Below are 18,388 nucleotides of genomic sequence, written 5' to 3'. Positions count from 1 at the left end.
CAACATTTTCTAGGGATGTTGCTCTGGAGCTGTAGCCACATATGATTAAACCTCTTCATGTCAGTACCAAAGAAAGCAGCTCTTTGAACAGCATCATCAAGGTTCATGGTTTCTATTCCTGCCTCTGCCATTAATAAACCATATAACCTCAGGCAAAGTAGTCAGCTTTCTTGGGCTTCAGGTGTTCTCAGCTGTAAACTGACGTTATTGAATTTCTAAGGTTCCTTCCTTCTGGCCTTTAAAATGCATTCTAATTCTACAACAACAGAAATGAATATACTTTGGGTTAGGAACTGGAGAAAAAGGTTTTACTCAGCGAGCCTCTTCCTTGTTCTGGGCAATCTGCCTGTAGCTCTTTCTCTCCCCGCCCTCACCTCGGACTAGGAGCCTGCAGGGCTGTGGTGAGCAGGAGCCTTGATCAGCAGAGGGCTGGGGGCTAGCTGGGGAAAAGGACTAAATAAAAACGTTTATAAGGGGCTGTGCAGTAACTATCCCCTCTCCCGCAAAGCCTTGCTCTTGTTTAATTACAGGGTGATGATGTGAATGCATGTTGAAGTGAGAGGTGCTTTCCAAAACATATTCAATCCCCAAATCATTTTGCTCATGGGGTAATTATCCTTGTAAAATTTTATAGCATTCTTCACTTAGATCATTTATGCTTTTAAAGGTTTACCTTTATATTTTATGGTTTTTTAGGTATTTTATATTTTATAGTTTTTGTTTTTAGGTATTTTATTGTTTTCGTTGCTTCTTGTATAGGGCTTTTTTTTTTCCTGTTATGTTTTCTAAACCAAAATTTATAATTTTAATTTTGTTGTTACTAAACTTTTATTATTCTTTTTTTAAAATATTTTTATTTATTTATTTGACAGATAGAGATCACGAGTAGGCAGAGAGGCAGGCAGAGAGAGAGAGAGAGGAGGAAGCAGGCTCCCTGCTGAGCAGAGAGCCCGACGCGGGGCTCGATCCCAGGACCCTGGGACCATGACCTGAGCCAAAGACAGAGGCTTCAACCCACTGAGCCAACCAGGTGCCCCGACTTTTATTATCCTAAGACTTTATATTTTTCTCAGATTTTCCAGAATAATCATATCACCTATAAATATTGCTACCTCTTAGTCTTAACGATTTTGAGTGAAAAAGTCTCAGAAAAATGGGTATGACAAATGTTACTCATTTAAAATTAAGAAACACTATACACAAGTGACGCTATATTTTTAGAGATATGGAGTCAAAATATGAAGAAATGCATGGGTAGGATAAAAAACAGATTTAGCATAATGACTACCTCTGTATGAGAGTTTTGGGAATGTGAATAGGGGTAAGGACCTAAGGGTTTCAATGGAATTTCTAATCTTTTATTTGTTAAGACTAGATACAGGGTATATGAAATTTCATCATATTATGCTTTATATCTTTATGTGTTAGAAATACTACATGATAAATTAAAATATATATGTAAAACAAAGAAAAAGTTATATATGTGAAAGTTTGTATAAGACTTTGCGTTCCACAATTCTCATTATGAAGGCTAGAATGTTAAAACCAGTATTAATATAATACCAGTAATCCTATGGATACCCAGAAAGATATTGGAAGAAGGCTGGCTATCAGTTTGTTTTATGCTATTAAACATATATTTTCCTTTTGTGTTCTTGCAACTGTTTTTGTTTTAAATAAGGATGTAGGATAAATTTCATTAAATGCCCTTTAGGCATTTAAGGAGATGACTGGTATATTAACATTTGATATCTATATGATGGATTAGGTTAAAATGTCCCTTGTATTGTCCTAACATTGAATTACCTGGGATGTTTCATTTTGTGGCACTCAAATTTGCTAATACTTCGGTTAGGGTTTCTGCGTGGGAGAAAGTCAGATGAGCATACTTTTCTTTGGGGGGCAACCTGGTTTGTTAATAATATTATTAACCATGATCAGGGTAGCTTTCTAAAATGATCTGAGAAGCTTATCTTCTCTTGCGAAGCTCGGAAAGTTGAACCCGCACAGCAATCATTCGTTCTTTTAAGATCTGAGAAGTCCTCTCAGTGAAATCTCCTGGTGCTTTCTCAGGTGGTAGGTCTGCACTCCATCTGTGTTTTGGGGGGTTATTCAAGTGCTCTTCCGTTGCATCTTAAGGACACACAGATCACAGCCTGTTCCATAAAATTTTAAGTGCAATAATTTTTAAACATCTTCTACACATATGCTAAAGAGGTTCTCTTTCATTCCTAGTCTTCTGTAATTTCTGTTTCTCTCTCTTTCTCATCTTCCCTGGATGCTTATTTTATTTCTCTTTTCAAAGAATCATCTCCTGGACCTAAAAATTCCAGTATTTTTCAGTTTATCGATAACTGCCTTTAACGATTTCCTTATTCCTCTAGGGTTGACTTTGTTGTCCTTTTCTAGGTCTATAGATTAATATATATGCACCCTTTCTTTTGCAATTAATGATCCTAGCTGTACTGGAATTGAGCTCTGGCTGGGTCTCATTCTGGCTGTCATGCAGTGTTATCGTCAGCACTACTTTCTAAGATGTTTTCAACCCACGGGTATGCTTATTTGTTTATCCTCTGATAAGTTTCTTGTCTTGCTATACTGTTATATGCAACTCTGTGAGCCCAAGTGGGAAATGTCTATGTTTGCCTCTTAGACTATGAGAGGATATTTCTTTAAACCTTCCATGGAGATTTGGAAAGAAGATTGGACCGATCATATTAATCACATTATTTAACTTCCATAACTGGTTTGTCAAAGATTGCACGGAATGTGTTAAAATTTTATAAAGCATATGTTTTAACCATTTTCAGCTCATATTTCATCAATATTTTTGTATCGTATATTTCAATGAAATGATATTTAATGAAGAAGGCTCAGGGCTGTTCCTCTGGAACTGTGGCCTTTATTAATAAAGTAATATACTTTGGCCTATGTAATAGTTTAGTTCTGAATTGTACTTTGTCTGCTATTAATAGTAGGTGATGAATATTATTTTCTTTTAGCCTGAATTTGTTATTCATCTTTTCCTTTCTCTTTAACTATGAGTTGTATTGGTTCATTGCTTATCACCATTTTATTAGCCCTGGATTTCCTGGATTTATACTTAAATTTAATTAATTTATCTGTCTGCTGGAATAATTCTCTGAGTCTTTTTTTTTTTTTTTTCTTCAGAAAAGGTATGTAGGTGATACATATTCCTTTTGAATGCCCATGGAAGACACTTTGAATGCCCTTTGGAGAAGGCAAAGTTTGATGCACTGTCTTGTAACAAAAGCAAGTTACTAATTAGTACAGATGGTACGATCTCATCAGTGTGTGTGTGCCGTGTGTCTATGCCTGTGTAAACCACATGTGTACAGATGTATGGTTTTATCTATACACAGAGATACTGAAATAGAAAAGGAGTCTGTGGTAAAATATAAAGTGTTATATTATTTAGAAGGGGGAACTATGCATATTTCAATACATTTTCTCATTTTTCTCTAGTGAGCATATAATACTTAAAAACAGAGTTGTAGTTTTTTAAAGAACGACTACCATAAGATAGGATATTTTGAGCTTAATATTTCTCGAATACGTCCAAAAATAAGGCAAAAGCCACTTTATAAAATTCAGAATGTAGGCTAACTAGTTTTTTAAACTTGGCAGTATGAAAAAATGGTAATAGAGAAAAAATTAATTACGAGAAAAGAAACCTAGGAATAACAAATGAAATTTCCAGTGACTGGTTGGGTGCATGAAAGGAGGGGGACTTGAGAATCAAAGGCTAGGTCAAGTCTTGGATCTGACGGTCATGCTTTATGTAACAGAGCAAGCTGACTTTTTCTAAAACTCAGCTGCGTATTATTGGAAAGGCAGGCAATAATAATTGTACTATTTTCTAGGATCATTAGAAGGTGACATAAGTTAAAAGAAAAGTGCTCTATAAAATAGAAAGCACTAAACAAATGTTATTATTATGATTATTTTTAACCATAAAAAGCAGGGTTTCTCCTTAAAACCTGAGGCATTTCAGGGAGAGCCACATGTAAATGCTCAAGCAAAGACAGAGAGCTTGTGTTTTATTGCCAAAAGAAGTTGAGTATTTCAGATTCTGGAATGCTGGAAGGCACGATTTATGTGGCCATTAGTTCAAATGTTGGAAATGGAAGGCTTTAACCACACAGGGTTATCAGTATCTTCGTTATCTTTAGGAAGTTGAATATTCGTTTCAGGGGGGTAAGCTGTCCCTAGCCTTAGTTTGTTTTTTGTTTTGAAAATATCAAAGCCATTATCAAGTGGGACGGATAATTCCCCCCCCCCCCCCCCCCCGCACTGGTCTATTTCACAAGGTTCTGTTAGGAACAGTGAAGCACAACAAGGGTGCTCTGGAGCACTGTCATATGTGGGGGGGAGTGCAGAGAGAGGGAAGGATCACTAATAGTTGGCATGGTGAAATCGCTCTAGAGGACACTTGGCAGATGTCCCTCTTTCTTGAAGCATTTTCTACTTTCCGGGAGAGTGCTTCAGGGATACTGATGAGTATCAAGAAGTAAGTGTGTATGCAGTTGTGCTTGGTGTGAGGGGGAAAGAGAGAGAGATGTTTCTCGGAGGTGAGGAAGCAGGGGTGGGCCATGAGAAAAGACAAGAGGAGTTCTCAAGGATTTTTCAGCATTTGTCCAAACTCTAATCTCCTTTTCCAACACCCACATAAAGCACTGGCCATAACTGCCTTTAAAACACTATTGGGAGGAACTGAGCATATAAAAGGACAACTTTCCTGCAGAGGTAGGAGCCTGTGGCCATTTAGGGACATAAGGGAGCAAAAGGCTGCGAGCATGTTGGCCACGGATGTGTCAAGCTCAGGAACCTTGCAGTGTTTAGTCTCCTGCGGAGCTGGCCTCTGCTTTCCTGAGGCCTTTTAATCACTTGGACTTTAATTCTAATAAAAATGTCTGTAGCGACTTCCACTGTTGGAGAGTTAGAAGCTGGATTTGATCCACTTTGAGTAAGAGCCCTGGTTTAGGGGAAGATGCTTGGCTGCCATTTCGTAAACAGACTTCTGCTGAGAATCTTGGATGTGCTATGTCTCGGGCCCAGGCTCCTCGGCAGTGCTAAGGACACAGCAGTTCTTTTGTTAACCTATACTTGTGGCTAAACCTGTCTCGTTCAGGACAGAACACATAAGTGGGAGGCACGGCTGTTGCCCCTCATGCTCATACCAACAGAAAAATCTTCTCAAGCAAAGCATGAACCTCTTCTCCTATATGTCCTCATATTCCTTCTATGACGTCTGTTTATTTCAGTATTTCCATAGCAACTGTAGCTATGAAATTACCCCAAACACAGAGGATTTCTAAATTGTATCAGATTATGCTAAGGGACAAAGTGATGATAATAATGTTATTAATGGATCAAGCCCCTCTATTAGTAAACAATTTCATAATGTATAAAATATCACAACTGGTCATTCCTTTTCTTTGAAGACAGGGAAGAAATTACTATCTCCCTTTCATCAATGAGGATACTGGTACTCAGAAATTAAATGACTTATCCAAGGTCACACCAGGAGACCAAGGTCTAGAAGCAACATATTCTATTTATATCACCTTACTTCTCAAGGCAGCTTAGTACTCGTAATTTTAATCTGTTCGTTTATACAACTCCATAAAAATAATCAAAACTAAGCTTTTAAGAGATCACCAAAGTTGAGAAGCATCTTATTGATTTTACTAATAACTATACAGACGTAAATTAAATAATTATTATAGGGGTGCCTGGGTGGTTCTGTTAGCTGGTGTCTGACTCTTGAATTTGGCTTGGGTCAGAGTCTCAGGATCCTGGGATGGAGCCCCACATCGGGCTCCATGCTCAGCGCGAGCCTGCTTGTCCCTCTCCCTCTGCTCCTCCCCGCACTTGAGCATGCTCTCTCTCTCTCTCTCTCAAATAAATAAGTAAAATCTTTAAAAAAATAACTGTTACATAAGGCACTTATTAAATTGGTTCAAATTAAATATAAATAAACTTCTTCAATAGTTGATAGGTTATAGTTTAACATATGGTTTCACATTGCTGATGGTTCTGTGAATTTGAGCAATCTTTCTAAAGAAATCTAGCAAAAGTTCTCCAAATTGCTGCAAAGTAAACTTGGTAATATAAATCAAAGAATTTATGCTAAGAAAAAAAATCCAAAGTAAAAGAATATAAAACTTTCACTCAGCTACTTATAGGCATTTTATTTACAATACTGAAAGAATGGAAAACACCCAATACCTTTCTAGTGGCAAATACCTTTAAAATGTAATATGCAAACATAATGTAAAACTAAATGGAAAAAACCTAAAAAATAGAGATTATTAACAGTGGAAAACTATATACATATTTATATTAGGTCAACCAATAGAAAACACAAAAGAAAGCATATATAAAATGATTAAAGAGAATTATAGTGCCTTGTAGAACCAAACCGGTTTAATTACAGTTATGTATGTGCAAGGATTAAGGATTCAAGAGACAACAGGAAAACGTGAATAATCACTGGAGCAAAGATGAAAACATAACTGGCATATTTTCCCTCCAAATTATGTAAATGGTCAATTTCAATATGATCTAAGTTGATCAATAATTAATTTAGGCAAGAAGAAATTAAATTTATATTTGATGAGTCTCCTTTCTAAACTCAGAGCATCGAACATGGGTGGTCTTTACACAGAAATAATGAACTAAACCAAAGTCATGAATATTCTGATTATATTACAAAAAAAAAAAAAAAGAAAGAAAGAAAGCACACTGACTGAGGCCCAGGGCCTGGGTTTTCTTCACTTTGTTTATACAGGATGTCTCTTGGACATCAGTTTCCACCAACGGAACAAGACGCAGTTTGACCAGATGCCATCGCAGGTGTTTCTGTTCGAAGAGCTTTGGTTCCAAGTGACATACAACCCTAGGATCCTCCTTACCACACACTTCTGTCTTCAAAACCAACTTGCTTCATTTTAGACTCTCAGCTTCCCTGATCCCCTCAAAAGAAAACTCTTCGCATTTCTGGTGTGGCAGCTTATTGGACTTACGAAAAGTCCCAAAGAAATTAAAATGCTAAAACATCCATCTGAGAGCTGGAGGGCTGTGCTGAACTCTGAAATCAATATTGAACAGGGTCTCTGAATAGCTTAACTGAATTCTGATAAGAATTAAATTACATTTTAGAGTCACCATGGATAGATCTCATAAAGAAAAATCTTGATTAAAGGTTCTTCTGAGGGAGAAATGTTAAAAAGGATGGGAAGAATTTCCATTGTTTGAATTCACCCTGCTCTTCCGAGGATGTGATTAAATATTTCCCAGATACTCTTCTTTGTCATAAGCACAGTCTAGCAATAGGGCAACCAAAGCAGAAGGAACTACCAACTCAAGAATCACTGAGCTCCTCTTGCCTGGCCTGGAGAGCGAAACCCGAGCCCACACACAGTAGAAATCCATAATTTAGCCAGACGACACTTTTTTCAGTCTTATTACACACTCAGAAGGGCAAGAAAAGCATTTAAAAATGGGACAGGGGTATGCCTGTGAGGCTAAAACAATTCGCTAAAGTCCAAGGAGTCAGACGGCACATGTAAAGTCCTCATATTCAGAAGTATTAAATATGCCAGAAATCTTACCAAAATTTATCTCAGAATAACATGCATTCCATTACCATTCCTTGGGCAGGCCAAGTGTGCTTTACAGGATTGCCTCATTTCATCTTCACAAGCCTCTGGGGAAAATCCTGCAATGACCCCCATATCTATGGGGGGACTGAGGCTCAGAAAGAGCTCTCTCAAGGAGACAAAGCCTTAAATGATGAAATGAAATTCAAACCATGTTCCTCACACCATGTTACACCATTTCCCAATATTGCTCATACAATCCTTAGCCCTGAGGGATACAAGAAAAAATGAAGGAGACTGTCACCAGAGCACCACTTAAGTAGAAAAAATCAACAATGCAGTCCAAGAAAGGATGAAAAACAGAGAGCCGCACAAAACACAGCAGTGTGGTCACTTCGTATAAGGACAAAGGGCCACAGGTGCTTCCAAAGGTTCTGTGGACATGACTGCCACAGAGTTTACTTCAATAAGTAATTTCATGTGCTGGCCTGAAGTCACAGTCCATGCGGTCTGTTTACAAAGGCAGGGGATTTTGTATTGTTTCTCTTTTCAATAAAGATTTCAAAGGGTGATATTTGAAATATTCTTATTTCCTAAAGAGGTAAGCTTCTGTTCAGTAGACTTTCCCTCATAGATGTAACTGCTCCCCCCCCACCCCTCAATCAATAGGACATTACTGTCCGCTTATGTTCTAGACAAACTAAAAATGTGTGCTGTCAGCAGAGACTACAGGACTAGGGGTATGAAGGACTGAATATAGCCTTGGCTATGTCCCCAGTGATGGAACGGAAGAGGTCATTTTCTTCCTTTCTGTGATTCTGTATTCTCATGTCTACAAAGAGGACTTGGTTTCCAGCACCAGCACTGTGTGGCACTAGTACAATGTGATATGTACTTAAGTTAATTTGTCTTTGGGGAGTAAAATGAAATAAAATTGAACCTAAGAGATGCAAAACAATATTAAATCCTGCAAGATCTTAATCTTGAAGAACTTTCAGATGTGTTCTGTGGACTCCAGGGCTGCAATGAGTTCAAACCGGCAGGTCATGGGAAGATACTGACAGGGCCAGAACTTCGGCAGTGTACTTGAGCCTCGGGGTTCTGCAGAGCTAGGTGTAACTCCTGAGACCTTGCACCCAAAGCTTCCTTTATGTTATGTTTGCAAAAATGCACCAATTTTTCCACTGCACCAATTTTCCACTAACAAGTGTTAAACAGTTTAAAATCATGCAGCAAGACAACAAGGAAATGTATTTTTAAGTTTAAAACCAGTTTATATTCATTCATCAAATTGCTGTATCAGAAGATAGCTTAATGTGTAGATTTAAGTAGCATGGGAAATAATGAAGATAAAATATGTTTTAGCCACCCAGCTATGTTATTAAAATATAGTTGTTGTGTTCTTAAAAAACAAAAACAGAACACAACAAAACAAACTCAATTATTAGCTCAGTCAGCCTACTGTTCATCTTCCTTTAAGGGAAATTCATTTTCCTGTATTATAAAGGATCTATCTGTTCGCATCATTGAAAACCTGCTGGGTTCTGTAGGTTGGAAATCTTCTGGGTGGAGAAGAGGTGATTCAAAGGTCCCAGGAATTTGAAAGAGCACCGGGGAGTCTAGAAGCCCAGCAGTGTTTCTTTACAAATACTGGCAAATTTAAATGCAGGGTAAGACCTAATAACAAGAGGTATGACAATGCCACTTGGGAAAACTTTTGCTGTGCAGGGGTGTGTGTGTGAGCTTGTACGGTACATGCCTGAAAGGCACAAGGGGATGATCTTCCCAGCAGACCACTAATTGATGATGAACAGATCTTCCTACCATGTCTTTCTGACCTTACAGAAATAGGGGACAATTGGAAAAAATTACGATTTGCCAATCTACACACACACACACACACACACACGCGCGCACACTTTGAAATCTGGGGAGAAACAAAGATCTGCTGGCTACATTCTATCTGGAGGAACTGGCATTCTGCCAAAGAAGACATCTTTGCAAAGCACTCGAGGAGCAGCAGAGCACAACGTGAACTTACAATGTAGCAGGGCTCACAGTAAGCTTTCTTCTCCACGGCATAGAAGGGCTGTCCCCTGAGCTTGTTGCTGCAGATGATGCAGGTGAAACAGTCCACGTGGAAGACCTGATCCATGGCAGTGCATCCCGTTCCTTCTCCAACGACATTCTCCCCACAGCGAGCACAGCGGCCTGAAAGACAGAAAAAGGGATTGACTCCTGAGAATATACCAAGGAACGCTTTCAGTCTTTCTAGGGCTGAAGGCAACATGGAGGAGACAGCGGACTCAAAATGGCAGCAGCAGCAACAGGACTGACACCACCACTGCTGCCGCCATCAGGAGCAAGATCACTGGGGTAGAGCCACCCCTGGCCTGAGTATGGCTGCCATGATGGGGATTTTCCATGAGGCATTTGAGGACCTGAACCTCACAGCTCAAGGACCTACAGAAAGTGACAGAGTAGAAGTCAGATCTCCTGATGCCGAGGCCACTGCTGTGCCTCTAATCTCACACCAAGTGTAAGAGGAACATGACTCAGCAAGGTAGCAGTGGAAGGCACATCTAGAAGGTCTTTCTCCTTAGAGAGTCTCCATGTCTGGTTAGACGGTGGGGGTAAAAAAACAAAAAACAAAAAACAACCAAAAACAAAACCAAAACCAAACAAACAAAAAAACCCTTCAACTCCTTTCAGAAAAGCCCAGGTTGTAAAATCTCTGCATCCAGCCCTCAGTAATAGATCAAAAGCAAGTCCCTTTTATTTCCTGACAGTTCCGACAGCTAGAAAGTTCCTTCTCATATTGAGCCAGACTGCTTCCTCAAGCTAACTGCTACCCAGTACTTCCACTTCTGTTTTCTAGGGCCTCGTGAAACTGTCTCATCTCTTACACCTGACACCGTTCAAGTTATTACAACTCAGTTAGTATTGCCTCCAAGTCTGATCCTGTTTGAACATCCCTAAAACCTGCGACGGTTCCATAGACTCTAGGGTTTTAAATCCTGAGGTCCTGGTTGTCACCGTCCAGCTCAGTGTTCTGTAAACTTCCAGCATTCTTTTTTTTTAGTATACGTGCTGCCGAAGCAAGCACAACTTCCAGCATTCTTAAACTGATTTATGGGGCATCTGGACCACATATGGACATCAGATTTAGGTTTAAAAAATTTCATTGTTTTAAATAGGAATAAGAAAACATAACTGAAGACAAATATTTATGTCAGTGTGAGGCATTGTGCTGGCTGCAGTCTGTATCTTGATCTGGTTCTGTCATGGGAATCTTGAGCCAGAGGTCAGATCCACATCCAGTTTTCCTTCCTATTCTTTACTTCTATAAGTAAGAAGTCTTCACAAATAATTATCGGTCACTGGGAATGTCAACAAGAATCGGGGGCTTTAACACATAAGCTGTAGCAAACCTCAGGCTTCCCCTGTGCTAGGCATCTTCGAGGTGCTTCTAGACACGTTAACTCATTTCATATTGATAGCTCCCTATGTCATAGGTCTGCTACTGTCTCATTTTACAGATGAGGAAACTGAATCACAAAAAAAAACAGTTAATGAAATTCAAATTCAAGTAGTCTAGCTTCAGAGTCCATGGTTTTAACCACTATGCTGTCTGGCTTCTGTTTCCTTCTGTGCATCAGGATTGAACATAGAGCTGACATTATGGGGAGATTTCTCACTGAAGACTGCTTTCAGCACTCCATCACATTGGATTGACAATCATTTCACACCTACAAACGGGAGGGCTAAATGTTTCAACTTAGGAGAAAAGAGGCACATATATTTCTAATCCTCTCTGGTTATATTGGCACTGGAAAATATTCCTATATGCTCTGTTGTAGGACTCGAATGTATTTTTAAAATATAACCCAAACTACAGATCATTTTTTTGCCCTAAGAAATAAGAAATATCAAGTACTGGAAAAAAGAGTTAAAATCCCAGAAACTGAGCTGTCTCCACTATAGTTGACATTATGAAGTCCTGATATCATAGTCTTGATATCTGATAAAAGCTTTTGTAATAACTTTGTGGCTTATTCTACAAACTTCCACCCAAGAGTTATTCTGTTTTTATCTATTTATATCTGTTTTTATCATGAGATGCATAACCTTAGAAAGTTGCCTTTAAAATAATGGACTTTCATTGCCTTTAGTAACAAAATTAGATTATTGCATATGACACTTGTTTTGTGATTATTCAGGGAAAAAACCCCAACAGCTTAACTGGTTTACTAAAAAGTTCACTGTGCTATGTTTGAACTCGATGCTATACTCCTCAAAGCTTCATGTCACTATCTGTCATTTCATCACAGAAAACACATTGTGATTGTAGGCCAATGGATCACCAATTCATAAAATCCTATTTTTTAAAGAGTCATCATCATACTTAGTATTCAAACTTTTCCTTTATAACTGTTTGTGCAAACTTACACATTTATCTTAGAATTTATAGATTCACTTCTAATATTTATATTGGAACCCTCTTTTCACCAAAATCTCCATTTTTTAATATTAATCCAAAGTGGTATTTATGGTATTACCTTTATTACTATTTTTCCTGCCTTCACTGAATCATATTGAAATCACCGATCTATTTTGTTGAACTGAAGAAATAATGTAATACAATAGTGATAATGAAAAATATAGGTTTAGCAGCTGCAGCAGAAAAAAAAATACATACTAATGACATGAAAATGCTCAAATTCTACATTTCAAATGTGTTAAATTCAAGTCAACAGAATTATTTTTATTTATTACTCTTTCTCCTTTAGACCTTAAACAGGGCCCCCTGATAGTTCACCAGGGACTAGTAATGATGTGTGAGCCACACCCTGGGGGAAAAAAATTCTGGCTAAATGTCACAGTCTACTGGTCATTGCCTCCATAAGACAACTGAAGGTAGAGATTCTGATCTGGACAATGGCTGGTCCGAGGTATAGTCTCTGGAACCCTAGAGCTAGAGTCTACATAGTCAATGGAGAGTTTGCTTGCTAACTCCCAAGGACACAGGAGAGAATCTCAATCACTGATTAGAGAGAAAGATGAGGGGAGACCCCTAAAGGTCAGGCTGAAAAGACAAGTTTTGAAATTTTCATTCTGTTCAACAAACGTTCCCCAGGTATCTGGTCTTTGCCAGCACTATATTCTGCTTCTGTGTGATCTACGGAAATGGATTCAATGATGTCAGTGCCTTTTACAATTACTATAAGACTCTATACATTTTATAATCACATGGAAAAAGGTGCCAAGTGCCAGAGGAGAAAGTGCTATGGAGGTGTGGGAGGGAAATCACGTGTGAGAGGGGCTCGGCAAAGGTTCTGTGGAGAAAGAGGCATTTGAGCCCAACTCAAGGATGGAACTGTGACAGGTGGAGATGGGAGAGAGAAAAACATTCTGGTTTTTCCAAAGGGAGTGAATGGCTGGGCTTGACTAGATCCCAAACCTCTGCAGTAACTTGGTGCTGGCACAACAAGGATTTGTCTTCTCAGCTATGAAAGCAGATGGGCTGTATTCATAAGGAACAATCTTCTCCTTTATAATTTGGAGAACATTCTTCCAGAGTGGGTCAGGCTAATATGCTGGACCCAGACATGACCAGCTCAGTTTCCCTCCCGTATTTTTCCTATTCTTGGGAGAAATCGGGGACACGGGCTCGAGGGCAGTCAGTCTGGCACCTTTAAAATCACAAGCACAGAAAAAGAGCGAAGAACAAAAAATAAAAATAGCCCTACCCATCAGCAGGACAGAAAAGGTGCCCGAATGTTCCCTTTTCACATTAACAAAATTTACAAACTATGCCTTTTAGGGAAGCATTCACAATGGGAAGAAAGTTACTCAAGCAGAGTATATCCTTGCCCCTAAAGGGGCTTACACTACACATCATTAAAAGCAGACCACAGTTTTAATGCCCATCTTTTGGACAAGTATCTCAGCACTTTTAAATGAGAAAAACCAGGGGAATGGTACCGGACTGGAAGGCATCAGAGCATGAAGGAAACAGAGTTGATTAGGGGCCGGCAGGAGGCTCAAGTTCAGACCCAGGGCTGGAATGAGGAGCTTGCTGGCAAAGCTTAGCACAGTAATTTAAAAAAAAAAAATCCAATGACAGAGGATCAGACAGGCCGAGGAGAATTTTGATAGTGAATTAAGATGCTTGAATAATAATAATTAAAAAGAACCTGTTTCTAAAGCTTGCTTATACATTATTGCTTGCTATGTGCACGGCTTTGTATTTTCTCCAGAACCAGTTACGGGTTCTTTTCACTCCTTCACCCATGGACCCTGTCCCAACTATAGCAACCTCTGGAGTGACGCTTTCTGGAAGGCTTCTTTCCTCTGCATGCCTACTACCCAAATCGGGATCCATCACCTTTCATGGGCCATTAGAATGGCTTCCTGATTGCTCCAGTATCTGACTTATTTCCTCTTATAAATGGAAAAACTCTATGGAAGTCTTAGTCCTGAGCTATGTCTGGAAGGTTATGCAGAATTGGAACAAGTCATTTTTAGGAAGGGCATGGGTGGAGGGTGACATTTCAGGCCACTAACAGGTTGAGCAAGGGAGGCAGAGTAGTAGGATATAGGTTTTCATATTAATTGCATCCTGCTCTCTTTTGGTAATGTGGATATATTTCCTTTAGAATGTAAAAATAAAATTTTTAATTAAAAATGCTTTTTATGTGTGTGATCCTTGTACCATTAGCAAACACTGCTTGTTTTCAAGGTAGGATCAAAAATGTCCACAGCCATTTTGAAAGCTGGTGATACTCCCAAAGTTTCACATTATTCAACATCAAAAGTAAAATAGAAAATGTATGTGTATGCAGACATCAAGCCAGGTCACACTTGTCTTCATGTCTTCCTTGCTATCTGACTTATATAATAGAAATTTTAGGCACAGGCAAATCCATATTCTATTTTTAACTATCACAATGAATTGAAACCCTATATGCCGATTGTATGATATATCAGGTTTCTCATTATGCACCTTCTGCAAAATATTCTGAGCACAGTCCTGTTTGAAAAGTTGAATCAATAAGGTTATATCAGGGTAATGAAGTCATGGTAAAGTATTCCTAGAAATAAAGATTGTTCCAATTATCCTATATATGGCCACTGGAATTATCTTCCTAGAGCAGAGCCTCCATTAAGCTGATTCAGAAATTATCTTCCACTGAAGGCACAAAAAGATAATAGAACAAGTTTGCATTCTTTTTATGACAGGTGCATATGACATTCACTGAAGGTTCTGGAATGATGGCATTTTCTCCTCACCAAAGCTTTTATTTTATAGAATCCTGTGGCATTAATGCGTGTCATAAGAGACACCCTGTTTTTTCAACTACTTAAGTCCTAGGACAGTTGATTTTCAACCTTGCCAATATATTGGATAATCTGGGGAACTTAAAAAATGAAATGAAACAAGCACTGATTTCTGGGTTCCAGCTCCAGAGATTCCGATTTCATTGGATGGGATGAGATGTTCTAGGGTTGGAATTTTAAAAGCTGGAATTTTAAAAACCTGATTCTCACGTTCAGCCAGGTTGAGCCGCTGTTCCAAGGGGTCCCTATTTCTGTACTGCTCATTAGGATAACAGCTGACGAGCATTGCCCACATAGGTTTGATTCATCTGCATCCAAAACAGTTCAGGGACAGACTGTTAACACTAAGTTGGCTGAAAAAAAAAATTCTACTTTTCACCAATGAGTTATCGCCCTCATGCTGTCTCTTTAAGTCTTATTTCGAAGAGTTTTCAGTGGCTTTCTATTCATTGACAACATACAAGAACAGAATCAGCTAAACGTTCTCAAATTTGGCCAGCATTGCATAAGTTCACTTACATTAATTAGAAGCACCCCTATAGATGTCTTCTTTTGTGTTGTAAATGAATGTATCCTATAGCAGTGCTGTAGGGCCTTGAACAACACAGAATCTATCAAGAATGTCAACTGATGGCCACGTAGGGTGTGATTGTATGTGTCAGTTTTTTCCTACTTTCTTGAACTCCACCTTTAAGTAACATGGCAATATTGAGTCTCCTAGGGTTAGTGCTATTTAGCTGTGTGAATAATGGGATCCTTATCATATCTTAAAAGCTGGACTGTAGGGCACACCTAGTGTTGTCTCCCAACTTACATATGTACAATGGTATCTCACTAGTTCATTATGGTATCGCTGAGGTGATCCTTGCTGAGATGCCTGAAGATTCCATGGGGACTTGGGTGGGAGGGAGGAGGCAGCAGATGGCAGTTCCTCTCTCTCTCTCCCCTACAGACACATGCCTGTGCTCTCTTGCACACACATGTAGCACAGACGTGGCAGGCAAAGGAGAGATGACTGCTATAGCATGATGACCAGTGGGAGACACGGGAAGCCTTCAGAGAAATTAAAAGTAAGGAATAAAAGAAATTAAGTTAGAGTAACAAAACAAAACAAAACAAAAAACACCCCTAATTGTCAGAGAGAACAGTATGAGTGGGTGGATAGAGGCCCGGGCCACAGACCTGATAAGATGGGAGTGAAGGCTACCGATGAAAGGAAGTCATTATGAAGTCTAGCCATGAGGTGATTCATTTCTAGATACATATTTGCTCAGGCTGGACCTTCAGGGAAGATGGGGGGTTTGGGAGGGGGAGTCCCACATGGGGTTGCAAAAGCAGGTCCCACAGACTTAATTACACTTCATTGTGAAGAAGCATAACAAAAATATAAAAGAAAATTACTGTGTTTTTTTCTTTATGCCAAGCACTGCTTTAAGCACTCCACATACATTCTTTCACAGTGCTATAACCCTTACCTATTTTTATTTGATAGGTAAGATGTCTGAGGTTAAGTCACGTGGCCAAGGTCTCAGGGGCAAAACAGCCCCCACTCCTAGCCAATGCCGAGGACATGAGAGTTATGATTGACCAATAAACTGTACTCGTAGAAAAAACACCTGCTGGTGAAGAAGACGGGCTTCAGAAGTCTGACCTGGTTCCAGTCTCAGCCCCACCTCCTGCTGCCCTGAGATCTTCACAGCCAGAGAAAGAAGAGACAACACAGCATCAACTCTCTGACCCCGAAACCTCAGGAGCTCTCAGTAAACATCGGAATCTGTGACAGGTAGGGAGATCCGTAGACGTGAGGGGTCCTTCAGAGAAGATTTTAAAGTACTGAAACTCAAACTCTGGCTTCCAACTAGGAAAGCTTTTTTTTAAAAAAACACTGATGTCCATACTTTGCTTCCAGAGATTTATCTGGTCTGGAATGGGGCCCTGACATGATGATGCTAGCGTGCAGTGGGTTCGAGAATCGTTGCTCTAGAAGGAACTGCATGTGTATGTGCTGCACAGTATAGTCTGTCCTACAGGATTCTGACAAAGCAATGACGGTTAGGACCCAAAGCCCTGGTCCTACAGGGCTACCTCCCAGTAAGCTGTACTTAGTCGCGTTGACAAAGGCGGTGAATTGGGACACCGCGTACCCTGGTCCCAACCTCCACCAAACCAAGTAACACACACGTGCACGGGACATACACATGTCAGGACAATCACTTTCTCGCAACTTCCATTCTCAGGGAAAGCAGCTCCAGTAAAAGCAAAAATCAGATAACACAAAAGCAAAACAAAAAACAACACTGCTTTGCAGTTTGGAATGCAATGCATAACACCCGTTAACAAGTTATATATAAAGGTGTAAAGGAAATCAGACAGAACTGAGAGTCTTGCCTTTGTTACTCACTGGCTATGGGAACCTGGACAGATTTCCTAAATTTCCAGAGCCTGAAGCATGTGTTTTCGAAATAAGCAATAAGTGGCCCCCCTCAAGGATCAGGTGGTCTCAGCTGAGTCAGGTGTCTAGCCGTTCTGTCAGCCCCTCAACAAACACACTTAGGAAGTTTCTATTCTGTGGTAAGTATGACACGCAGAGGTAAATTTTCTCAGCCTCGGTATAAAGGGGACGGCAACGACTGCCTTCACTACCTGGCCACGAAGTTCCACAATATCCACAAAGGGACTCATACAGGCCCTGATTCTTTTTCCCTCCAACTATAGGAGGTATAGCTTAACTTCAAATGGAGAGATCACTGCAACCAAAAGCAGGGAGACACACATTCTCGACCCACCTATAAAGCGGACAGTCAATATGGGGGCAATAGAGAGAGTTGCATCTGTGAGGCAGTTACACAAGATTTATATTCATCAAACTGTTACTAGAGAATTTAGTGCTCAACATTCATTGTGAACCCCCAAGGGAAGATACTAGTCAATATTTATTCAGTACTTAGTATTTGCCAAGCATTGTTTTAAGTATTTAAATATATTACCTCAGGTAATTTCTCCACTGACCTGCTGGTGTAGGTCCTATCATCATCTCTTTTATAACAGCAGAGATGGCAGCCTGGAGATGGTTAAGTCACTTGTCTGTGGCCAAGGAGTTAAATACTGAAGCTGGAATAGGGACCCAGCAGTCCGGCTTTGGGGCCCCCTTCACCTGTCCTCTAACCTGGCTTATTGCTTTAGAACTCCGAAGTTCCTAAAAATATCCAGGCTGGCAGGAAGCTCACATGAACCTCACAACATCCTTGACAAGGAATATCTGCATCTATCTTGACTAAAGCCAAGATTTCCCTTCAACTTAATTTTTACATATGGACATTTTCATACCCCCCTCTGAATTCTTTTTTTTTTTTTTTAAAGATTTTATTTATTTGTCAGAGAGAGAGAGAGAGAGAGAGAGAGCGAGCACAGGCAGACAGAGT

The 18,388-nt window shown here is 39.6% G+C and overlaps 1 protein-coding gene across 14 annotated transcripts in view; it reads right to left on the bottom strand.

Annotated features, from left to right (window-relative positions):
• The window catches only part of LPP (LIM domain containing preferred translocation partner in lipoma), a 665,377-nt gene that overhangs the window by 101,122 nt on the left and 545,867 nt on the right, over positions 1–18,388 (bottom strand). For all 14 annotated transcript variants that reach the window (XM_047732722.1, XM_047732758.1, XM_047732767.1 and 11 more), the window contains one exon: positions 9,667–9,836. In XM_047732722.1, coding sequence (XP_047588678.1) covers positions 9,667–9,836 — 170 coding nt within the window. The remainder of the gene's footprint in view (positions 1–9,666; positions 9,837–18,388) is intronic.

This window comes from Lutra lutra, chromosome 1 (genome assembly GCF_902655055.1).
Source record: "Lutra lutra chromosome 1, mLutLut1.2, whole genome shotgun sequence".
NCBI classification, from domain to species: domain Eukaryota; kingdom Metazoa; phylum Chordata; class Mammalia; order Carnivora; family Mustelidae; genus Lutra; species Lutra lutra.
This window is presented reverse-complemented; position numbering and strand designations above follow the sequence as displayed.